Here is a 25,776-nt window from a genome sequence, read left to right as displayed (position 1 = left end):
ATGGTAAAATGTACTCCACAGGTAATTTCAGATTTTTTTTTTTCAATTATTTTCCCAGCTACACAATCAACTTCATCCTCAACATCAACAGAGGCATCACTTCTTAGTGCTGATGTTTCCTCTATAGCACAAGGACTGATTCAGAGTCACTGATGCATTCTGTACCTGAACAGATGGATTATATTAATAAAAACATTATTTTTTCCCCAGCTACACCATCAATACCATCTCTCACAGTGGAAGACACTGCATCCAGGACAGAAATTGAGTCTGCACAGCTTCTCAACACTGAGGTTTCCTCTACAGCTCAAGGTACCACAAACACTGTCATTATAGCAGATGACCCTGCGCAGTGGCCAGCGGTCATGACTGATAGTGTGCGCTGTCAAATTGTTTAAAAAGGACCAGTGCAAGTCACAAACATTGTTTTCCCCCAAAATTCTGAGAATCCACCTCGAAGATTCACAAATGACAATTACATGAGAAGCATGAAAAATGGTGAGAAAATTCTTTGATCATGGATGTTATATTCCATGAGCACAGACTCAGTGTTCTGTTTTGCCTGCACTGTTTTTGGGAAGCGTGACAATGCCTTAAGCAACCATGGCTTCCGTACATGGAGGAACCTAGCTCATCATTTAAAAGAACACGAATATTCAAAGGGACATTGTGACAATATGACAAACTGGCATGAGCTGCAGAGGAGACTGCAAACCAATACAACCATAGATCAAAGACAACAAGACTTGATGCGGATCGAGATTGAGCATTGGAAAGGTGTCATAAGGAGAGTGATTGCCATAATTTGTCTGAAAGAGTGTATCAATGTGCCTTAATGAAATATTAAATTTAATGATACCAGAGAAATACATTAACACATCTCATTCATCCTGGACACTCAATAGTTAGACTTCGCATACAGATTACAGACACGTTGATAAGTGTTTACATATTAAACACATCTCAGTCATTCATCCTGGACACTCAATAGTTAGACTTCGCATACAGATTACAGACACGTTGATAATTGTTTACATATTAAACACATCTCAGTCATTCATCCTGGACACTTAACAGTCAGACTTTTGCATATGGATTACAGACAACACCTGAATACATTGACAATTACTTACATCTTAACACATCAGACAGCTGAGCAGAGACGGAACGGCCCTACCACTAACGCAATTTCAGACACACGACACCCCACATTTACAGCAATATGTTAGGGAAGACAAAAACCGTTTCATGTATTGTTTTAGTAGATATATTCTATTGTTAAACTGACCCATGGATTGTACACTCGTTTGAACTGGTTTTTCCCTCTCAAATGGCCCATAAATATGTGAGCCGAAATGAAATAAATCAGATGTATCCTCATGAAGCTTAAGTGCTGTATGTCTTTACATCTCCTGGCCAGCAGAAGGAAAATTCACTACACGGGGGAGTTAGGACTGATGGGTCGTAAATCATCTTGCAATTGCCTCCTGACGTAAATGAGCTAACATTGTCACTTAGCAGAACGCAACCAGGCTTTAAGAGGGGCCACAAGTGAGTTGTATGACCCACACAATGGGAATTTTCTGGCACAAGTTGAACTGATGGCACAGTTCAATTCAGTTATGGCTGAACACATAAGAAGGATAAAAAACCAAGAGACAAGAAGAGTGCATTATTTGAGTGGAACTATTCAAAATGAAATAATTGCACTAATTGGAAACAAGGTACTGGAAGAGATTGTGAGAAGAGTATACAGAGCAAAGGATTACTCTGTTATTATGGATTGCACTCCTGATGTCAGTCATAAGGAACAGCTTTCCATTGTTCTGAGAATAGTCAATTGCGAACCACCTGGGTCCATTGCAGAACATTTCTTTGGATTTTTAGATGTTGAAGACTGTCATGGTCTTACCTTCTTGCTGTTCTCCTTCGTTTGACATGTGCTGGCGGCCATCTTGGTTTCTGGGTTTCTTGTAGCCTCCCACCCTGCGGCTCCTCCTTCCCACTGGGAGGAGCTGGATGCCTAGCTCATATATATAGGAGGTCTGTGGCTTCAGTTTCTTGCTTGGTCCTCCTGTGTTCACATGCTTCTAAGACTGCTGCTGCTTCTGGTCCCTGATCCTGGCTTCGTCTGACTACCCTGCTGGTTCCTGATCCTGGCTTCGTCTGACTACCCTGCTGGTTCCTGATCCTGGCTTCGTCTGACTACCCTGCTGGTTCCTGATCCCGGCTTCGTCTGACTACCCTCCTGGTTCCTGACCTCTGGCTTCACAAGGACTCTGCCTCGGTTTCGCCATCCGTTTGGACTTTTGCTTTACAGCTTGATTTTCAATAAAGCCTTCTTATTTTCACTGATCTGTTGTTGTACGTCTGGTTCATGGTTCCGTGACAAAGACACAACTGGTAAGGGCCTGACTGAAGTCCTGCTTGACCACCTGCAGAAACACAGCCTGAGTCTTTCTGACTGCCGTGGTCAGTCTTATGACAATGGCAGCAATATGATGGGCCATAAACAGGGTGTTCAGACAAGAATTTTGCAATTGAACAGCAAAGCATTTTACATTCCATGCAGCAGTCATACACTTAACCTGGTTGTGTCAGATGCTGTCAAGTCCCTCAGTGCTGTCCATCTCCTTCTTTGGTGTGTTGCAAAGACTCTATAACTTATTCAGTTCCTCTGTGCAATGCTGGGCAGTTCTAAAGGAACATGTAAAGCAGTTCACTTTAAAACCTTTGTCAACTACAAGATGGGAAGCTCGGATTGACTGCGTGAAGGTGGTGCGATACCAGTTACCAGAGATCCTGGATGCATTGTCTGCACTCCAAACAATTGCTATACAGAAGGGGGACTCAGAGACCACGTCCACTGCTAAAAGCTTACATGGTGAGTTGAAGACCTGGTCTTTTCTGCTTTGCGCAATGACCTGGTACAATGTTTTGTACCAGATCAATCATGTCAGCAAGCTGCTACAAAGTCCAAATGTTTCCATGGCAACACTTAGATCAGAAAAATAAGGAGTAAAAGACTACCTTGAAGACTTCAGGGAAAATGGGATTGCTTCCTGTCAAACTGATGCAAAAGACATTGCAGAAAATCTGGATATGGAAATGACCCTTCCTGAGAAAAGGCAGCGTAAAAATAAAAGACAGTCTCTATATGAAGGTACAGAGGAAACTCAGTCTACTCCAGACGAGACTTTCAGAAGAGACTTATTTCTGACCATGGTTGACACTGCCCTCAGAAGCCTAAGTGACAGGTTTGCAAGATTGAAGGGTGTTTATGACCTTTATGACTTTCTGTTCTCAAAGGACAACATGAAGCAGACAATAAAGAATGGAAAGCTTTATGAACGTTGCAAAAAATTGGAACAAACCCTCCATGACATTGATGCTGATGACTTGGCACTTGAGATCAATTCATCTCTCTACACTTTTCCAGACCATGTAGCCACTTCACCATTTGACATGCTTAATTACATATACAGTGAGAAGCTACTGGATTTGTACAGTAATTTAAGCATTGCTTTGCGTCTCCTCCTGACTCTCCCTGTGTCATTGGCCTCTGGTGAGAGGAGCTTCTCAGCTTTGAAGCTGATAAAAAATTACATGAGGTCCACCATGGGCCAAGAAAGGCTCACAGGACTGCCACTTATGTCAATTGAGCGTGATGTTTGCCAGTCTTTGGATATGGAGGACATTGTGATTGCCTTTGCAGAAAACAAGTGTAACCCTGTGGAGTTACACAGGCTGTATTATCTGAAAGGCCCAGTAGATGGCAGATGGACTCAGTATGCTGTTATTAAAACATTGAGCATTGATCACATGACTGGCTGCCTGGTCAGTCTCATGATTGTGACATTATCGCAGGTCCTGTTAGGACTTCCAGACACAGCCCCGATCAAGAAGGTCCTGGAAGACTCCTGGAGGTTACCACATGCCCAGCCAGGGAGAGGACAGGCTACTAGCCGTGAAAGACTGCAGCACAGAGATAGACCCTTGCTGAGAGAACTTGCTTCACCCAAGACCACACCAGCTGAGAGAGGGACCCGCTGGCAAAGACAAGCACTGAGTACAGATGTCTGGTGAATCCTGTGAGGGGAGACTGCCGCGGACTGATCTGGTTAATCGTGTTGTGAGGGTAAGCCAAGCCCCTCCCTGTATCTCCACAGGGCACCTGTCTCCTCACTCACAGTAAAGACTCTGAGGTTCAGAGTGGACATTGCACATTTCAGGCTGCTTCAATGACTCTGCAGAGCAGGACTTATAAGGGCCCCAACTCTCCTATGTGCACCAACGACCACTAGGGCGAAGATAAGGGGGTGGTACGCAGGTGTGCTAGTGGGTGGGTGAGGAAAATCCACATTGCATTGTTATCTGCGTTACTCTATTGTATTTTCCCATGCATGTTGGTTCATTTGCTACTTACTATATAAAGTTAGTTCCAGTTAGGCTGTGTCAGTCTCATTGCACCAAGTATGTTCCCAGTGGGACCCCACATCCTTACCCCGGATGCCCCACTGGGTGGAGGCACTGCCGCAGACATGTACCCCAGCTCCCAGATAGCGGAGGCTCAGGACCCGCCTGTCAGGCATAGTGAGTTAACTAGGTTTAGGGACCCCAAAGACACTAGGGGGCGTCCCAAAAACCTCGTTACACAAGGCTCGCAAACAACAGTTTTAGATAATTTGCACATGTTTGTGAGAGCTGAAAAATGTTAATGTGAGTGTGTGTGTAAGTATGTTAGATTTAGTTATTGTGCACTTTACTTTTTAATGTATATTTGATTTTATGGTACAGTGGTGTTTTTTGCAAATGTTCAATTGTTGAAAATGTTCAAATTTCAAATATTTTTTCAAGCAGTATTTGCACTGTACTCATTTTTTATTTATATAAAGTGTGGGTGAACTTAAACTGTATGGCTATGCTGTGGTTCCTGTAGGCTTTGCGTGTGTGCGGGGGTGGGGGGGGGCCTCCATATCCATTTTGCTTGGGGCCCCCAAATTCCTTCAAACGGCCGTGGTAATTAGGATTATTTTGTGGTAAAATGACTGTGTTATATGTGTTCAGTATACAAAGCGACTAGGAAGAATCTGTTCATACATACTGGCTACAAATTGTGGAGGGGAGGGGGGTGGCTGGAGGATGGTGGCGCACCAAAATGCACCTTCACCAAGTCCCTTATCAAGTGATGAGCATTGGCTAAAAAGAATCCCATCCAAACTAATGTGGTAGTTTTGCAAAAATTGAGATACAAGTTAAGCTGTTGCCCACGGCAACAGCACAAGGTCCAAGCCTAGGTTCACAGCTACATAGTTCTGCATGCTGCGTTTGCAGGGGCATAGCAGCCCATGATGTGAATGGGCTACTTCACCTGGATTTCATGCAGAAAAAAGGTCCCCTGAACCTTTTTTTAAGACGCAAATGCACAGAAACCACATGTGCTTTGTCACCATGCATTCCATGCCTGGGAAACCGCATCACATTGGGAGTGCCATTGAGAGTTAGTGGCACCCCCATGTGTTTTCTTAAAGCAGCACAATTCTTGTGCAGTTGCATGTGGATATGGGAACAAGTGCAATTTACACGCACTCCCACACCACACAGATGTGAACCTAGCAAAATGTTTAGTTTTAATTATCATTATATAAAATAATGAATGTGTGGGCCTTAAGGTGGGCGTATTTTTTTTTGGGGGGGGGCAGCATTATATTTTTGGACCCAGGCAGCACAATGTCTTGGGCCAGCCCTGCCTAAACTACTGAACTAAGTTGTGAACCTCAATGTCCTCATTCAGCCCTTTAGGTGCCAAGCTGCCAAGGGTAAAGATCCAGAGGTTTTCACGCTTACAAAGCTTCTGGTATCTTCTACCCTTATCGAGTTTGTCGGAAATGGCCTCAACGCCAAAAATTTTCATGCATGTGGGGTCCCCATTATGTTTAGTCTTAAAATGCCGGGGGCTGAATATTTGTCTTTCCCATGGATGATGTTGCACTTGTGTTCGCCAATACGAACTCTCAAGGGGCGAGTTGTGCGGCTGACATATAACAACCCACAAGGACACAGGATACCATAGATAACAAAAGGGGTCCCACAATTAATAAATTGTTTAATTTTATGTGTTTTGCCATCAGAGCCTACAGTGTCCTGTTTGCGATGCCACATAAACTGGCATTTAACAAAATATGGTGTAGCGCTAGTAATAACAGTTCAAATGAACTCAACAGTCCATATAAAACAAATGCAAATAGTTGGAAGGATAGGTCCGTCAAAAAAGAGAGGAAGAAAGTGCTCCCCGAATCTCGTATCAAACTTTCACCATCCTGAAATCCAGTGTATGGAGACCACCACCAAGTAGAAAAAATGGCCCCTTACCACAACGCAATGATCCCCACCACAGAGATCATTGACCGCTTGTATTGGAGATCAGACAGACCAAGTAGATGACAGCCCAGCTCACTAGGAAGATCTGAACAGCTCACTAGGAAGATCTCAACCACTCCACTCGATATAAGTACATAAATAAAAAGAAGGGACAACTCCCATGGTGAAGTACAGTCACACATTTATTTAAACCACAAAACAAAAGTGGCAACTCACATTTGAAAGGAGATGTTACAGCATGTATCTCGAGGGAGCAATTCCAGGACCTAGTTCCCAACCAAGAAAATGGCCGCCGCGTCCCCTCGTGTATCTCAGCGTGGCGTGCCGCAGGCTCCTCCTACGCGTTTCGTCAGCCAATTGACGTCGTCAGGGAGTGTGGCCTGCGGTAAGCCATCGGTATTTATATGCTGAGCGAGGCGGAAAGGGCGGGATAACTAGTCTACGACCTGGATCACGGAAGTTGTGCAGTTGCGCTCCAACAACCGGAAATAACAGATCGGACTTGACATAATCCAGAACAGGAAGCTAGTACATTACATGCCAGCATCCCTGATATCGGAACCAGCACGGTCAGAAGCCGGAAGCCATCAATTTGCGTGCCAGCACCCCGGAAGTCGTACCGTTATTAACAACATTTCAATTGAAAATTAATTGCACATATAGGGACTCCAAGATCGCTGATGACCAGCGCATCTCGATAGTCCCATATAAGTGAGATCTAGATCCATATTACAGGACCAATAATTTTAATACTGTCTCACCGGAAGGACACTCATGGTCCTAAAGTGCATAAATACACTCAGATGACACTACCACTTAGGACATACAAGAGGATACAGCGCCATCCCCCGGTTGGAAACAGGTCTCAATGGATAACTCCTCCCACAAATGCGAAATTACAACCACATTAATACTAGTTATTACTAGTTAATACTAGTAGACTAGTTATCCCACGGATGCCAACCTAACTGCCCAGGGCATTTGGTCGGAGGAGGAATTCTCCCTTCCGATAAACATATTGGAATTGAGAGCGATCAGGCTGTGCCTGCTCCATTGGTCGGATCGTCTTCAGGGCTGTCCTGTACAGGTGCAGACGGACAATGCCACTGCGGTGGCATACATCAACCACCAAGGGGGACCAGAAGTGCCCGGGCGGCCCAGGAAGTGACCAGTATTCTGTCTTGGGCCGAGACTGTCCCGGCAATATCGACAGTTCACATTCCAGGTGTTGAGAATTGGCAGGCAGATTATCTGAGCCGCCAGACCCTGGACCAGGGGGAATGGTCCCTGCACCCGGAGGTATTTCTAATGCTGTGTGCGAAGTGGGGATCCCTGGATGTGGATCTGTTCGCATCTAGGCTAAACCACAAGGTGGAAAGGTTCGTGGCAAAAACGCGCGATCCTCTGGCAGACGCCTCGGATGCGTTGGTAGTGCCTTGGAAGGTTTGCGTCACTTGGTCCCTCCTAGAAGGGAGCCTCTGCCTCCATGGGACTTGAACTTGGTTCTGTTACAACGTTCCCCTTTTGAAAACATCAGGAAAATTTCGTTGTCTCTGCTATCTAAAAAGGTTGCCTTTCTGGTAGCGATCCCTTCTGCTCGCAGAGTGTGGGAGTTGGCGGCGTTGTCTTGCCGCACCCCTTACCTGGTGGTTCATAGGGATAAGGTGGTTTTGCGACCTAACCCGTCCTTTCTTCCAAAGGTGGTTTCGGATTTTCACCTCAATGAGGACATTATCTTACCTTTGCTCTGTGCGAATCCTAAGCATCCTAAAGAGATTGCTTTGCATTCTTTGGATGTTGTCAGGGCGATCAGGGTTTACCTGTCGTCGACTGAATCCTTTCGAAAATCGGATTCTCTCTTTGTCCTTCCATAGGGACCTCAGAAGGGTATGGCTGCGTCTGCGGCGACCATTTCAAAATGAATCAGACAGACAATTGTTCAGGCCTATTCGTTGAGGGAATGGGTACCACCCTTCCCTGTCAAGGCGCACTCTACCAGATCGGTGAGTACATCCTGGGCCCTTCGGCATCAGGCTTCGGTGGCCCAGGTGTGCAAGGCTGCGACTTGGTCGTCAGTGCACACTTTTTCCAAATTCTACAAAATTAATGTTCTGGCATCAGCTGATGCCTCCTTTGGCCACAAAGATCTCTGTGCGGCAGTACCGTAGGGGACCCAGGTTTTGTGTGGGTCCCTGGCTATTGGGGTTGTTTATCCCCTTGGTTTTTTGCTTTCCTGGGTTGTTGCTCCTGTTGAGCTTTTTTGTTGCCCTTGCTGTTCAGGTAAGGTTACTTTCTCTGATATGGGTACTGAGTTGCCTTTTTCTGATGGTTGCGTTTCCCGCCCCTCATGTCTACACTGCTTTGGGACATCCCCATTGGTGAAGACTGTATGAGTGGGCGGCGACTGTCGGAGGACGTAAGAAAAAATTGAATTTTTGTAAAATCTTACCGTAAAATTCCTTGCTCTGAATCCTCCGACAGTCGCCGCCCCCGCCCCTCTTTTGGGGTTCTTATACACTTAACTGCTTGCTACCAAACTGAGTTGGGATGGCTATTGCAGGGGGGGTATTGGACCAGTGGGACAGCCCCCATGGGTGTGTCTATGTAAATGCTTTTGTTTTAGCAAGTCTTTTGCCTAGCTACTCCTAAGGAGAGGAAGTCAATACCCCATTGGGGAAGACTGTATGAGTGGGCGGCGACTGTCGGAGGACGCAAGAGAAATATAAGCTAATTTTAGAATACAAAAATCTTAAAAAATAAAAAGAATACACCAAATTGCTCCCTTAGAAATATCGTATACATAAGATCCTACTACTTACATGTAACAAACCAAAGCAGGCCCTGTGACCATAAGGGAATGAGAGCGCAGTGAGGGGAGGAGTCTAACCAAGGGTTGAGGTGGGTATAAGCCAATCGGTCCTAAAAAAAGGGGGGGGGGACCCAGCAAATGCAGACTCGGACACCTATAATTCAAACAAGTGTAAAAGCAATTATTCTAAGAAAGAGGTTAAGTATAAAAATAAATATTCATAGATTCATAGATACCAAGAGATGCCATCATAAGGCGGCGTTGGAGTCCGTTCCTGTCAGTCAGTTTTTACGTTTGAAGCGTAACTGTTCACGGAGGGAGGACTTTTTACGAGAGGCTTCCATTTTGAAGGATAGATTTTTGGAAAAAGGCTACGATGAATCCCTCTTGATCCAGGCCATGTCTAGAGCGGATTCTAGGCCTAGGGATGACCTCCTACAGCCGAAAACGAGGGAGTCACAAAAAACCTTCGATTTCGCCTTTTTTTCCACATACTCAACCCAACATTTCTCTGTAAAGAACATCTTACGTCGTCACTGGCACATCCTAAAAAATGACGGGGTGTTGGGTCCTCTTTTACCTCCACAGCCTCAAGTTATTTATTGGGGTGTTCCCCCTTTGAGGTTACAGATAGCTCCCAACATCCGGGACCCTCCCAAAAAGGTCTCATTTTTTCAGCAGATGGGAGGTTTTCACAGATGTAGGAGGTGTGCTATCTGCAAATTAAATGTGGAAAAGAGGAGACGCATAGATACCTTTAGATCTGAGACCGCGGGCCAGGATTTCACCATTAGGCCCTTCATCACGTGTACCACAAGATATGTGGTTTATCTGGTGAGGTGTCCATGCGGCCTTGACTATGTTGGCCGCACTATTCGGGAGCTTCATGTAAGGCTCAAGGAGCATGTGGCCAACATAGTCAAGGGCTTCCCCAAGCATAGTCTTTCGAGGCACTATGCCGAGTGTCATAATAAGGATCCTAGTGGGACCTTATTTTTGGGCATAGATAGCTTTTCAGGCCACTGGAGGGGAAGCAATATGATAAGGGGGGGTTTCTAAGCTCGAAACTAATTGGATTTATAGACTCAGATGCTATACCCCCTTAGGCCTTAACGTAGAATGGGATTTGAATGCCCACATCAATAACTCTTAGTGTCTATCCTTCGGTGCAATTTGTGACAATGTTTTGGATTTGTTATATTTTTATGATTTTATATCCTGTGACATGTTTTTAAATATTGTTATGTATTTGGTGCAATATTTTTATGTTTCTTTATATTTTTATTTTGTTCAGATTTTATTGTAATGCTATTGTGACTCCCCAATGTTTATGAGCGTTCCTTTGGTCCACACCGGCAGGTGGCGCTATCTCCTCGGGCTGTGTTTTTAATCTATGGTGGATAGTTTTTATCCTTGATGCATATGCCTTGCTTTAAATATTTTTTTAGTTTAGGGCATTTGATATGGAGGAGCGGACTGCTAATTAAGTTAATGTTAGTGATGATTTTTGATTTTTTTCTCATCATCCTTTCAGCATGTCTTTCTCCTCCTCTATTTCCTTCCGGTCCGGGTGGTTCTGGACTGTGGAGCGCATATCCGGTTTCCGGGTATTGCACACTTCCGGTGGGTGGTTTTTTTCTCCTCCGTCGCTTTTTAAGGCACTAGCGTGCGCCGCAGCCTCATCCCTTGACAACGACAGTCTATGTCGAAACGTGCGTCGGGAGGCGTACTAGGCGACGCGTGCCGTAGCTAGGAGGAGATAGGACGGCCACAGACCGAGTGTTTGCCAACAGGAATGCCTCAGAACCAGAGGGGAGCTTCTTGATATGAAAGCGAGGAAAACTTCTGGATTCTGTAAGTGGCCTTAATTAGTGGGAATAAACTTCTTGGAAACAGTCTGCGCTATGTGATGTTTTCTCCTTTTTTCTATCAACACTCTGAGCCTGTGAACCGGACATTTGAGTGGGATATCTCTGATCCTGTACACACGTGCAATTGATCTCTGTTGTGGGGGTCAACTCCATCTGGTAAGGAGTGGTGGTGTGTTGAGTGCTCTTCTGGTGGTGGTTTCACTCTGGACTTGCCTCTTTTAAAGTGAAGATACATCTGCATGGACTGTTTCCTCATTTACATCATATTATGTTTTAGGGTTCAGCGCCACATTTCGTTTTTTATGTGTTTTAAATCTGTAATTTTCCAGGTTTTGTGTGGCTGCTTTACCTTTGAGATTTGTGATCAATTGAACTGTTTATATATTTATTTCCTATAGCGCGGCAATACTGTGTTTTATAAAAATAAATAGGGTGTATATGTATGTATATTATATATATATAAAGGAAAAAATATATAGACTGCAGACATGGTACAGGAGATGGTCAGAGACTGAAGACATAGTACAAGAGACGGTCAGAGATTGCAGACGTTGTACAGGAGACAGCCAGAGACTGCAGACATGGTACAAGAGATGGTAAGAGACTGCAGACATGATACAGGAGACGGTCAGAGATTGCAGACATGGTAAAGGAGATGGTCAGAGATTGCAGACATAGTACAGGAGACGGTCAGAGATTGCAGACATAGTACAGGAGACGGTCAGAGATTGCAAACATGGTACAGGAGACAGTCAGAGACTGTAGACATGGTACAGGAGATGGTCAGAGACTGCAGACATGGTACAGGAGACGGTCAGAGATTGCAGATGCTGTAGAGGAGATGGTCAGGGACTGCAGACATAGTACAGGAGACGGTCAGAGATTGCAGACATGGTACAGGAGACGGTCAGAGACTGCAGACATGGTACAGGAGACGGTAAGAGACCGTAGACATGGTACAGGAGATGGTCAGAGACTGCAGACATGGTACAGGAGATGGTCAGAGATTGCAGATGCTGTAGAGGAGATGGTCAGGGACTGCAGACATAGTACAGGAGACGGTCAGAGATTGCAGACATGGTACAGGAGACGGTCAGAGACTGCAGACATGGTACAGGAGACGGTAAGAGACCGTAGACATGGTACAGGAGATGGTCAGAGACTGCAGACATGGTACAGGAGATGGTCAGAGATTGCATATACTGTACAGGAGATGGTCAGGGACTGCAGACATGGTACAGGAGACGGTCAGAGACTGCAGACTTGGTACAGGAGACGGTCAGAGATTACAGACATGGTACAGGAGACGACCAGCAGGTAAGTATGATATCTTTCTTTATTTTACAGAAAAGAATAATAATACCCTTTAGTATCACTTTAACAAATCATTGGGGAGTCTTTTGGCAGCAACTAAGGCCCCAATGTGATAGGCACACACAGTACACAGACTGGAGGTACAGCAGAGATGGGGGATGGGCCACTTCTATGCACTCACCCCTCACTTACATTAAACATGGCAGGCTGGTCTATTACCCCTCCCCCTCCCCTCGCAGCTCATTTCCTGAAGCAGACTCTGTGTCTCATCCCAGGGATGTGATGATGATGTTTGCGCCGAGCGGCACTACACCCGCCCATGGGGGAGGTGACAGAGATACAAATCCCGAGGAAAGGCGGAGAGCGTGGGGGCGGCACATTGATGTTCTGCATCGCCCGCCTCCTGAAGCAACACCCTCCAATGAGAGGGGAACAGCGCCGGACGCAGCCAGGCCAACAGCTGTTAATCCAGCAATGACACTTCTGTAGGGGGTGGGGGAGGAGCCAGGACGACGTCACGCACAACCGCAATTATTCTGGGTTCCGCATCGTAACCGAATCGGAAAAGGCTGCATGGCGATGCGCCGATCATTTTCAACACCCCCAGTGACAACGTGAGTACAGTACATTGATCAGATTGTACATTCAGTTCATAGCGGCCTATGAAGAGAATCCTCAGCTCCATCTAGAGGCCATAATCCAGTATTTGTCCCAAAATACCTCAATTAAAAAAAGCGAAATAACACATTATGGTCACTAGATGGATCTGACGATTATAGAAAATCACACATTTATTTAAAAAAAAGACCTCTAAATGTTTGTGAAATCTTTCCGCACAAAATGTACTCAGCCAATGAAAGGTAAGGACTCCATTTTTTTTTCTCCTGCTATCAATGGCCGACACGGGACAACACTTCATCCATGTCTTTGGTGATCTCTGATCTCCTTATGAAGTGTTTCTTACATGATGAAGATCAGCCATGGAGTATATCTGAAGTGTATATCACGGTGTAAAACATAATGTAATAAATACTAGCAATGTCCAGCATGAATCACATTCAGCAGCGCTTAATATGTATTCAACATATCCTGATCATATAGTCCTCATGTGAGTGTTATACCACCAAAACAGTCTCTATTCAAACAAAGGCATGTATTCTTAAAATATTCGGTGTTCCCGGTGCTCTGAAATACTTAATCCGGTATAAGCCTTCACCACACCATCAGTGACCCCTTAGGAGTGGGCACTCACCAGAGATAACATGGAAATACGCCTGTAAGCATTGGTTGCTTGAACCCTTGATACTCCGGACCACCTCTGCTCACACCAGAAGGACTCCGCTTACCAGTCTCAGTCAGGGATCAGCTCATAACCATATAAAATTGGAAAAATAGGAGGCACAATAGTGTGATACCGTTTCACAAAGCTTTATTTAGTACCCACTCTTTCACATAAAACAACCCCCACATCCAATCTGCTTACATCAAGATAAAAATATTCAAGCCTGTAATTAGGTAATCACGATGTGATGGCCTGCTCACCGTTCCTGCACAGGATCTCTCTGTATGACTTATGGGTAAGCTCCGGAATTAGACCAAGACCTCAATGACTACCCGGGAAACAGCGTGCCTGTGTTCTGACGCGTTTCGTCGTATGCAACTTCAACAGAGGACACAGACACACTGCACACTGTTCCCTATATGTACCCTAACCGATTAGCGGGTAGTCATTGAGGTCTTGGTCTAATTCCGGAGCTTGTGCCTCCTATTTTTCCAATTTTATATGGTTATGAGCTGATCCCCGACTGAGACTGGTAAGCGGAGTCCTTCTGGTGTGAGCAGAGGTGGTCCGGAGTATCAAGGGTTCAAGCAACCAATGCTTACAGGCGTATTTCCATGTTATCTCTGGTGAGTGCCCACTTCTAAGGGGTCACTGATGGTGTGGTGAAGGCTTATACCGGATTAAGTATTTCAGAGCACCGGGAACACCGAATATTTGAGGAATACATGCCTTTGTTTGAATAGAGACTGTTTTGGTGGTATCTATGAATCCGTTCCTGTCAGTCGGCTTAAAAAAAGTGGAAGTAACAATTTGACCCTCCTCTATACGGATCCTCAAGTTGAGAAAATTAATCTCCTTGTTACTCGACTCGTAGGTCAGACTTATGCCTCTTTGGTTACCATTAAGGGTATCCATGAACTGACTCAGGGACTCCCTTGTGCCATCCCACAGGAAGAGGATGTCGTCTATGTACCTACGCCAGAGCACAAGCTCCGGCCTAGGCACACCCCAGACGACATCCTCCTCCCACTTGGCCATGAACAGGTTGGCCATACTGGGCGCGAATTTCGCACCCATGGCCACCCCCCTATTCTGCAAATAGTAAGTTCCATTGAACCAAAAATAGTTCCTGGTCATGACATAGTCCAAGAGGGAGATGATATAATCCCTCTGAAAACCCAAAAGGTTCTCAAGTCCCAAATAGTGAGACACTGCCTCTCTACCATGTTGGTGCGATATTATGGTATACAGTGAAGCAACGTCAGCTGTAACCAATATATAATTCTCTTGCCAGGTGATACGACTAAGCTCGTTAATCACCTGCGTGGAGTCTCGTAGGTATGAGGGCAACTTAACCACTATGGGTTGGAGAAAATGGTCAATATATTTGCCCACCCGGGAGGTAACGGAATCGATACCGCTAACTATAGGCCTCCCGGGTGGGCAAACTGGATCCTTATGTATTTTGGGCAAAAAATACATAACGGGCACTCTTGGAGCGGAAGGCACCAAAAATGCCTTTTCTTTCTTAGTGAGGAGTTTCCTAACAAAACCCTCATTCACCAAGCTAACCAGCTCCTTTTTGTACCTGAGTGTAGGATCCCCTCTTAAAGGCAGATACGTCTCCCTATCTGACAAAAGTCTGAGCATTTCCGTATCATAGGCGGCGGTGTCCATTATGACTATCCCGCCGCCCTTGTCAGCAGGCCTCACGACTATGTCCTTACGTTCTTTAAGAGACTTTAAGCCTCTGTTAAAGGCAAGACTCATCCCACATTTGTTCAGTTGGAGTTGGTCTATATCCTTGGCGACCAAGTCCCTGAACACCGCCACAGCAGGTGCTACTGCACCAGGGGGATTGAACGTAGAGGCATTGGAAAAATTGGTGTTTTTGATACCCATAACGTACTCTGATTTAGACTTTATAGGATTGGTGGCTAGATACCTCTTTATATTGACCTTCCTGACATATTTTTGGAGGTCAATAAATGTACCGAATTTATCCAGCTGTTTTGGGGGTGCATATTTCAGCCCCCTATTTAAAACACATTTTTCGTCATTGGAAATCGGGGCAGAGCTGAGATTAAAGAGACCTCCATCCTTTAAAGAGGCCTCCTTTTTCTGGCGGAGTCTCCTCCCCCCTCTTGCCCCCCTTTTTTTGTGTTTTTTCGTCTTTTTACCTTGGGGGTAACCCCGGGAAAAAAACGCTGGTTAGAAGTATAAGGTACATTCTGATGTTGTCTATCCCCTCCCCTAGAATATTGGTCTTGTTGCTGTGATGAATGTGCATCTGGGTCTCCTGACCATCCTCCCTGCTGATTCGGGGGCACTACCCCATTCTGAGGATGAGTTGTCATGTAGCGATCAGGCTCCCTAATCTCATTGGACAAAGGAGCAAATCTGTTCATTATAGGCACATTCCTAGGGGTATTTTGGGGGTAAGAGGAACGAGTATGTGAAAGAGTGGGTACTAAATAAAGCTTTGTGAAACGGTATCACACTATTGTGCCTCCTATTTTTCCAATTTTATATGGTTATGAGCTGATCCCCGACTGAGACTGGTAAGCGGAGTCCTTCTGGTGTGAGCAGAGGTGGTCCGGAGTATCAAGGGTTCAAGCAACCAATGCTTACAGGCGTATTTCCATGTTATCTCTGGTGAGTGCCCACTCCTAAGGGGTCACTGATGGTGTGGTGAAGGCTTATACCGGATTAAGTATTTCAGAGCACCGGGAACACCGAATATTTGAGGAATACATGCCTTTGTTTGAATAGAGACTGTTTTGTTGGTATAACACTCACATGAGGACTATATGATCAGGATATGTTGAATACATATTAAGCGCTGCTGAATGTGATTCATGCTGGACATTGCTAGTATTTATTACATTATGTTTTAGATTGCTTCTTTTTTACTGTAGCTGCGATCAGCAACTTTTATGTTAATTTATATCGAGTCTTTTATGGTTATGTGGTTTTTACTCTGTTTTTAAGCGCTGGGCGAGTGTTTGACAATCCCCCTGTGTTTTTCAACCACTTTTTATACAGTATATCACGGTGTGCTTCTACCCCACATGTCCACCAACATTCATATAGAAGACATTTCCCGCACCCAAGGCACTAATACACCTCGAGGGTTGTGTGGGACCCCTGATGTACAGGAAAAAAGGACTTCAGTGAGGAACAATTCCCTCACTCAGGACAGGAATGTGGCTTCTCCCCTGTGTGAGATCTCTGATGTCTGGAAAGATTGGACTTCTGTGGAAAACATTTCCCGCACTCAGGGCAGGAATATGGCTTCTCACCAGTGTGTAATCTCTGATGTGTGGAAAGAGCGGACTTCTCTAAAAAACATTTCCCGCACTCAGGACAGGAATACGGCTTCTCACCAGTGTGAGATCTCCGATGTGTGGAAAGAGCGGACTTCCGTGAAAAACATTTCCCGCACTTAGGACAGGAATACGGCTTCTCACCAGTGTGCAATCTCTGATGTGTGGAAAGAGTGGACTTCTCTGAAAAATCTTTCCCACACTCGGGGCAGGAATACGGCTTCTCACCAGTGTGCGATCTCTGATGTGTGGAAAGATAAGACTTCTCTGCAAAACATTTCCCGCACTCAGGACAGGAATACGGCTTCTCACCAGTGTGCGATCTCTGATGTTTGGAAAGAGCGGACGCTTGTGCAAAACATTTCCCGCACTCAGGACAGGAATACGGCTTCTCACCAGTGTGCAATCTCTGATGTGTGGAAAGAGCAGACTTCTGTGTAAAACATTTCCCGCACTCAGGACAGGAATACAGTTTCTCACCAGTGTGCGATCTCTGATGTTTGGAAAGAGCGGACGTCTGTGCAAAACATTTCCCGCACTCAGGACAGGAATACGGCTTCTCACCAGTGTGCAATCTCTGATGTGTGTAAAGAGCGGACTTCTGTGTAAAACATTTCCCGCACTCAGGACAGGAATACAGTTTCTCACCAGTGTGCAATCTCTGATGTTTGGAAAGATCGGACTTCTGTGTAAAACATTTCCCGCACTCAGGACAGGAATACTGCTTTTCACCAGTGTGCCATCTCTGATGTATGGAAAGATGGGACTGTGATGGAAAGCATTTCCCGCACTCAGGACAGGAATACGGCTTCTCACCAGTGTGCGTTCTCTGATGTCTGGAAAAATTGGACTTGTATGCAAAACATTTCCCGCACTCAGGACAGGAATATGGCTTCTCACCAGTGTGAGATCTTTTATGCACATTAAGTTGGTATTTTAAACGGAAACACTTCCCGCACTCAGTACAGGAGAACCTCTTATCTGTTGTAAGGACGGCACCGTCCCTCGCAGTCTGAGGTTCCTCAGGATAAGAGGAATACGATGGTCCGGCACCGTCTCTCACAGTCTGAGGTTCCTCAGGATAAGAGGAATACGATGGTCCGGCCCCGTCTCTCACAGTCTGAGGTTCCTCAGGATAAGAGGAATACGATGGTCCAGCACTGTCCCTCACAGTCTGAGGTTCCTCAGGATAAGAGGAATACGATGGTCCATCTACACTGTGTGGTGCCGGATGGACATTTGAGGTAGCCGGCTTTTCTCCTGGACTATACTGTGTAATGTCCTGATCTTCTACTTTACAGTCTGGAGACAAAGCCAGACAATCCTCTGAGGTTTTCCTCATCTCCCATCCATGTACTAAAATAGAAATACAAAGATTATTACTAGACATCAGTAGATTGGTTCCCCTAAACCAGGACTCTGCCCACATCAGGCAGCTTTGTCTCTGAGGATCTTACAATTCCCCCCTCAAGGTAACCAGTAAATGGTAGAGGGTCACTAGGTGTCCCAGGAGCCACACATCAAGTCAAGACCTGTTGTATGATAGTAAATGGCAGTCTCAGTCTGGACTTACGCCAGGCCATGGCTTGATGTGTGGGACACCTACTCACTATCTACCATTGCCTGTGACTAGTAAATGGGTCCTCTGATCTCCTACCAGTTCATTTCTTTATTCATGGACCTTAGTCAGAGAGTGAGGAAACAACGAGAACTGTCCTTTATAGGAGTGACAGTGATGAGGGGATTATTGCCATGTTCCCAACACAAGAAGTCCTGCACTTCCTTATTTAGTCCATGATTTAGTCATGAATAACAGCGGGGCTGAGCCCCACCAGAGGTCAGAGAGTGAGGATGGGGGGAGAACAACCAAGATGAAGACTGGACTGATCCTGAAGACCACCATCATTGGGTTACCGACTCCTCCCTCATTATCACTTTCTGTTTAAGTGTCCAAAGTTTGAGGAAGTTATCACATCATTATCAACATGTAAAAGTCTGTCCTCCAATCAAATCATCAGATATAAAATGTCCAGCTGGTAGGAAATGGGTGTATCAAAAGAGAATCCATATTATGTGTATATATACCATAGCAGTGGGTAGACAGGAGAGAGCAGAAATCTGCTATGTAATGTACAACATAGAGTATATAGTGCAGGGGTCAGGAGTATGTAATGTACAACATAGAGTATATAGTAACGGGGTCCGGAGTATGTAATGTACAACATAGAGTATATAGTGCAGGGGTCAGGAGTATGTAATGTACAACATAGAGTATATAGTAACGGGGTCCGGAGTATGTAATGTACAACACAGAGTATATAGTACAGGGGTCAGGAGTATGTAATGTACAACATAGAGTATATAGTAACGGGGTCCGGAGTATGTAATGTACAACACAGAGTATATAGTGCAGGGGTCAGGAGTATGTAATGTGTAATATGAATGTAGAATCCCTCTGACATTCAAAAGGCAGGATAACTCCTCCGAAAGCCAGGGGCAGGCTAACCATTCACCCCAGGGCTGAATCCATGGCATAAATACCGGGACCATAAAAGGTTATTGGGCGCCACTCACTTTTGTCTTTTTAAAGTGTTATTGCAGAATGGTTCCGGAGGTGAGGGTTGGAGGTGAGGGGGGGGGTGGGGGTCTCAGAAACCATGGCAGATCACTTACAGACTCTGCAGATCAATGTCTATTCTCACAGTGTCAGAACCTATAAGCCGACTGTAAGCACATTCCCAAATTGCAGTGCGTCCTCCAAGTGAGTGACCAGGCCCTCCTTAGAGACCGGTCTTCTTCATGACTCTTTCTAGCAAGGGGCCTCCCCTGGGTCTCCTCCTTGGCACAGCTTCCTCCAGACCAGGCAGGACAGCTTCACAACCACTTCAGCACATGTTAGGCCCCAAAACAGGCTAATGGACCGAACAGCAGAGCTCCATCCAGCAGCCCCTCCCTACACCTCATCCCAGGGGAAGAGAGCGAGCACATGGCCTGTCCCAAATATTTTTTTCCTCCCCCAGCATGCACCAGTGACATAAACCTCCTACTGGATTGGCTGACAGAAATATAAATATTCTTAATGTAAGACATTAAACCCAAAGAAAATATTTATTATATTGCAGCTTATCGATTCTTCGATTTGATGTTAGTTTTCCTTTTTAAGATTTCTTATATGTTCATCTGGTGATCTGGCCAGTAAATCTGTTCTATAAAAGCCCCAACTCTAAAGCAGAATGTATCAGTTAGTGGGATGGGGCAGACCATTTACCACTGACAGGGGTGCTTACAACGATCAGCTTTTATTTATTCTTGTAAAACTTTTATCCCAAAGGAAAAAACTGTTTGCTGTAACTGATTATAAAGTGTGAGATGGAGTTTGGCTTCAATTTGTTACTGTTTTTAAATCTTATAATACATCTAACACTCTCCGCCCCCCCCCCCCCCCCCCCCGCGACTAATAACGCTGCTGTCTCCAGAGTGGTGGCGCTCTAATACAGAAGGTGTGACCAGGTGAAAACAGAGGGGAAAAAGCCTTAAAAAGAAAAGTAATGCAGCCACCACATCTAATGATTGGTAAGCTGCAATGTATGACATTTTTGGTTTTGGGTTTATTATCATTTTAGTTTGGTTGGTGAAATGTCATACTATGTCCAGTGATAGCGGTGACATCTACTGGCCACAGTGAGAAATCACAACTCCGCTTAAGCTTAGGGAAAAACCAGGCGAAAAACTGAACAATCAGTCTGAGCTAAGTACAGCCCAGCCAAAAACTAACATGACATAGCAGTCTCTATTAAGGAAAAGTTGTAACTTTACATTCCCGTCCCCTTTTTTCTGACTGCTCAGACAAACTGTCTAAATTCTGGACTTTGTAAAGAGAGGAATGCAGATAAAGGGGTACAACTTATGTAGGAGGATTTGTTTCATTTCTGTGTATCCCCTGAGGACAGTCACTTCACTGGGTATATGGAGGGTTTACACCCACTCAAAATGTTCACATGAAACAAGTTGCAGAGGTCCCACACCGCTGCCTCCCATCTCCTGAGACTGCACTCAGTGACTTGGGTGTGAGACTATACAGACATATCCCTCCACCCAGCACAGCCAGCAAATAACAGAGCAAGTAACCCCGGGAGAATTGTTCTGTCAGTGATCTTACTAGAACCGGGTATGAAGAACCAAAACACATGTCCTAGGTTTGATAACACCTATAGTGAAAAACTGAAAAAGTGGAAGAAGACCCAAAGCACATACCCCAGGTGCCTAGGTCTAGTAATGTCTATGGTGAAAGTGAACATTTTGCTTCCAGCTGAACCCCAGGATCTCTATAAATCCAGTCTAGAGACATAAATTGTGTCTGCAGCACAGAGAAGGAAGATTATCCGAGAGAAATACAGGAATACAGGACGGGGAACACAGCTCAGGAAAGAGACCAGGGGATTACAGGCTGATATCACCCAGCCCCCGCCCTACTCTGGACCAATCAGTGAGCAGTATGGGTGGAGGAATGTATTTAGTGTTAATGACCCACCTGTGCTGATCTCTGTAGGAGTGTCCTCCTCTATAAATGTCCCCGTTATTCCATCCTCCTCCATAGACTGCTGATCATCCCCCACATACCTCTCTTCTTCTTCTGCTTTAACTTCAAATTCTATATCGATTGGATCTCCACTCTAAATGAAGAAAATTAAAGAATATCATCTGTAAGATATAAGATTTATTATTGTGACATCACATAAAAATCCACACATTGTCTCCATGAGTCTGTGTTTTATAATCTCTGTCTCACCAACCTTGTAACAGTGAGGGATGGTGTGACCTTCCTGTGTGGAATCCCGGGAATACAGAGGACGGGGACATCTCTCTGGTGGGTTCCTGGTATTAGGTGGCTCCATCATATCCTTGTGTCCTTCTGAAAACTCCTCCATCACTCCATACTCCTCATCCTCCTCTTTATACTCTTCTTTAACATCAATATTATCATCCCCGGGGATTCCACTCTGAATATATAATAAAACATTCATTGTAACAAACATGCTGTATATAAATCAGAACTACCAATAATTGTCACTCATCTACCTGATGATGGTGGGGGATGGTGTGACCTTCCTGTGTGGAATCCCGGGAATACAGAGGACGGGGACATCTCTCTGGTGGGTTTCTGTAGCTGGATGACTCCACCATGGTGTCCTGGTACAGATCTTTGTGTATTTTTAGAAACTCTGACTCCTTCATCGCCCCATCCTCGTCATCCTCCTCTTTTATCTCTTCTTTAACCTCAACTTTAGAATCTCTCAGGTTTCCACTCTGAATATATAATAAAAATGACATCAATGGTAACAATGCAGATAATGTACAGATCCTAATGATACTATCAGTGATTGTTCCTCATCTACCTGATGATGGTGAGGGATGGTGTGATCTTCCTGTGTGGAATCCCGGGAATACAGAGGACGGGGACATCTCTCTGGTGGGTTCCCATTACTGGATCCATCTGTAGGAAACACACACACTGACTGAATACATTGTTTCTATGTGTTTATCAGATGATGGGGGGTCTAGGTGGAGCCTCTGTACTGCTCTCCCCTTTACAATAAAGTCTCCTCTTACCCGGTGATGTGAGGGGCGGCTGATTCTCCATCATGACGTCCTTGTAGAGATCCTTGTGTCCTTCTAAATACTCCCACTCCTCCATGGAGAAATAGACAGTGACATCCTGACACCTTATAGGAACCTGACACACACAATGATACAGTCACCATCCAGACACATCCCTTGTCTGTTACTGGATAATCTCCCAGAATTCCCAGCACCGCTCACCTCTCCTCCATGATCTCTCTGGTGACTTCTAGAATCTTCTTTGTATTTCTCTATTCTATCAGGGAGGGAGGTGGAGGCAATGTGATGGTCATATGATCTCCAGACTTCACAGGAGGAAAACTCTAGATCTGAACACAAATAGTAAAATCAAATGAAATTCCCAGAATCCTCCTCACCTCACCATTCAGGTTTCCATTTGATTAAAGCCCCACCTCAGACTGAGGTATAATTTAGCCACACAGGACCCCCACACTACGCAGGGTAAAAGTTTGTTGCAGGCATTCTGACATCATTACATACAACGCAGGACCAACAGTCCCACTTTGCTAGTGAGGATGCCAAGGGTCCATCCACATACTAAGAGAATGGGGAAAAAAAGCCAGATGGAGGGACATGGGGGGGAGGAGCTGTTACGTCAGTGTGATGTCATAGGACATATGGACTCTGGATGGAGGGACATTTGGAGGGGGAGATTTGAGGGGCCCTCTATATGATCAGGTGACGTGTGGAGGAACGGAGTGTAAATAGCAGAAAATTTTCTCCAGAGCTCCTAATGGTGGGGATGGATTTTGCTGCATGCTGGTGTCAAGTATCCACCCCACAGGGTCACTGAAGGTGGGGAGAAAAGCTGTGTAAGAGGATATGGAGGAGAGATGAGGAGGAGATCCAGGAATCAGGATAAAGGTCAGGGCAAGCGACAGACGAGCGCATCCAAGAGATGAGGCCGGGGTCACTACACAGAAAATCAATCCAAGGAAACAACAGGCAGGACAAGGAATAGCAAGAAGGAGTTCAGAGGAAAATGAGAATATTGCTCAGCCAATGGGAGATTATCTCAGCATGACTTGCATAATGTAGGGGATGAGGGGGAGGGGAGGAAGTCACTTAACCACTTAACGCAAACTGACGTAGACCTATGTCGAATCAATTTAAGTAGTTGTTCCGGGATGATGCCTCTAGGTGGAGGCATCATCTAGGTACCGTTTGTTAGAGCCGGCGGTCAGCTTTCCGGCGGTAATGACCGAGAGCCGCTCGATCGTTACCCCGGCGAGCGGGAGATGATGCCCCCCCCTCCCCCCACCTTCCACAGCTCTGCCCGGGTCTCGCGTCTGCCGGCTGGATGGAGTTCCGATCTAAGCCAGATGCGGCTTTGATCGGGTCTCCGATGACGTAGCCCGGAGGCGGCATCCATGACGTCACATCTGGGTTACTCGGCTGCCAAAGACGGCAGATTAAAAAAGTGAATGTATTCAAAAATGCAGTTTTGGTGTTTTGAATACATGGAAGTGCAGTGGAGGGGTTTGGGGTATTTTAGACCCTCGATTCCTCCATAAAGAGTACCTGTCACTGCACATATTGCTGTCACAAGGGATGAAAGAAAACGTATACGGAAGTTGCGCCGCAAATAAAATCGCTGTTCAAACCACACATGTGAGGTATCGCCGCGATCGCTAGACCGTGAGCAATAAATTAAAAAAAAGAGCTACACTCTAACTCTAAACTGGTAACTATTAAAAATTTTTAAAGCGTCGCCTATGGAGATATTTATTAACCGTATTTTGTCGCCATTCCACGTGTGTGCGCAATTTTAAACCATAACATGTTAGGTATCTATTTACTTGGCGTGACATCATCTTTCACAATATACAAAAAAAAATGGGCTAACTTTACTGTTTAGTTTTTTGTGTAATGTGATTTTACGTAATTTTTCCAAAAAAATTGCATTTGAAAGACCGCTGCGCAAATACCGTGTGACAAAAAATATTGCAATGACCGCCATTTTATTCTCCAGAGTCTTTGCTAAAATATATATATATATATATATATATATATAATGTTTGGGTAGTTTTCTAGCAAAAAATACTGATTTTAATTTGTAAACAAAAAGTGTCAAAAATAGGCTTGGGGCTTAAGTGGTTAGGGTGACATGGAAATTCAGTTGGTTCAGCAGGGATCGGTCACATTTCCATCCATGTGTGGTCACTGCCGGATAAAAGTCACTCCATCAGCGGCTGCAGCCAATAGCTATTCTGTGTGTTCTGAGAGTGGAGGAGCGCCCCCCATTGTCAGAATACAATAGTGCAGTGGAGAGGATTCCTCCATCCCCCCTCCAATGTGTGGATGGGGGAATTGCTTCATTTTTTTTTCACTCAATAAAAGTGAACCATGTATGGTCAGCTCTGAAAGCAAGATATGTTATTCATCAACTGATCCCCCTGAAGGGGTTAATCTACGTATTACCTCCTCTGCCAGTTCCTGCATTGTCTTCTCTCTCCGTCCTACAAAATGGAATGTCCTGTCAGAATCTGACAACACTTCCTGTCTGTATTCCATAGAGACTTCCTGTCTGAGTAGAAGTGAGATCACCACCTTGTGGAGATCAGAGGAACTGCAGCCCTGCAAGTCTACTGCGCTTTCTGTCAGTCTCCCTCCTAGACTCTGCTTCCTCCTCCGACCGCTGTTCCAGCAGGAGCTCCGCCTCTTCCTACACACTCAGGGAGGAGAGAAAGGGGAAGGATATACAGTATATACACACACAGCACAAGGCCGTGTTCACACTACCAGACAGTTCTCAGGGCTGCAGTTCCTCTGAGCTCCACAAGGTGGTGATCTCACCTCTACCCAGACAGGAAGTCTCTATGGAATACAGACAGGAAGTGATGTCAGACACACACACACACACACACACGACATTCCATAGGAAGTAGAGAGAGGAGACATTACTGGAAGTGGCAGCAGAGGAGGTAATAAGATCTTATTTTCTATTTACACCCAGTAACCCCCCCCCCCCCTGTCATGTCCGTCCTCTTCCTCCATAGTCACTGTGATGTCTTTTATCTCCATATAGTGTGGAAACCTAGATTAACCCCTTCAGGGGGATCAGTTGATGAATAATATATCTTGCTCCCAAATCCGGCCATACATGGTTCAGTTTTATCGTTCAGCCAGAGGGATGAGTGGAAAAAACGGAGG

General features: G+C 45.2%; 3 protein-coding genes and 1 pseudogene across 4 annotated transcripts in view; 3 read left to right on the top strand and 1 right to left on the bottom strand.

The window, feature by feature from the left end:
• LOC309550230 (uncharacterized protein) overlaps window positions 1-25,776 on the top strand; it is a gene marked incomplete at its 5' end in the record, with an annotated part of 1,091,635 nt that overhangs the window by 723,238 nt on the left and 342,621 nt on the right. The gene's annotated exons all lie outside the window — the stretch shown is intronic.
• Window positions 1-25,776, top strand: part of LOC309550765 (uncharacterized protein) — a 42,464-nt gene that overhangs the window by 14,293 nt on the left and 2,395 nt on the right. The window lies entirely within an intron of this gene.
• LOC309548743 lies at window positions 9-11,416 on the top strand (annotated as a pseudogene). The gene is made up of 5 exons: window positions 9-21; window positions 211-312; window positions 2,338-2,769; window positions 3,092-3,724; window positions 11,391-11,416. The product of its transcript is annotated as an uncharacterized misc_RNA (transcript).
• LOC309548742 (uncharacterized protein) lies at window positions 16,783-25,137 on the bottom strand (the record flags this gene model as incomplete). Its single annotated transcript, XM_082248693.1, has 2 exons — window positions 16,783-17,995; window positions 25,045-25,137. 2 exons carry the CDS (start codon window positions 25,135-25,137, stop codon window positions 16,847-16,849), a joined length of 1,242 nt encoding a protein of 413 aa, XP_082104819.1. The 3' UTR covers window positions 16,783-16,846.

Source organism: Pelophylax lessonae, assembly GCF_965119305.1.
Source record: "Pelophylax lessonae genome assembly, chromosome: 3".
Classification (NCBI taxonomy): domain Eukaryota; kingdom Metazoa; phylum Chordata; class Amphibia; order Anura; family Ranidae; genus Pelophylax; species Pelophylax lessonae.
The sequence above is the reverse complement of the archived record's forward strand: the minus strand, read 5'-3'. Positions and strand labels throughout refer to the sequence as shown.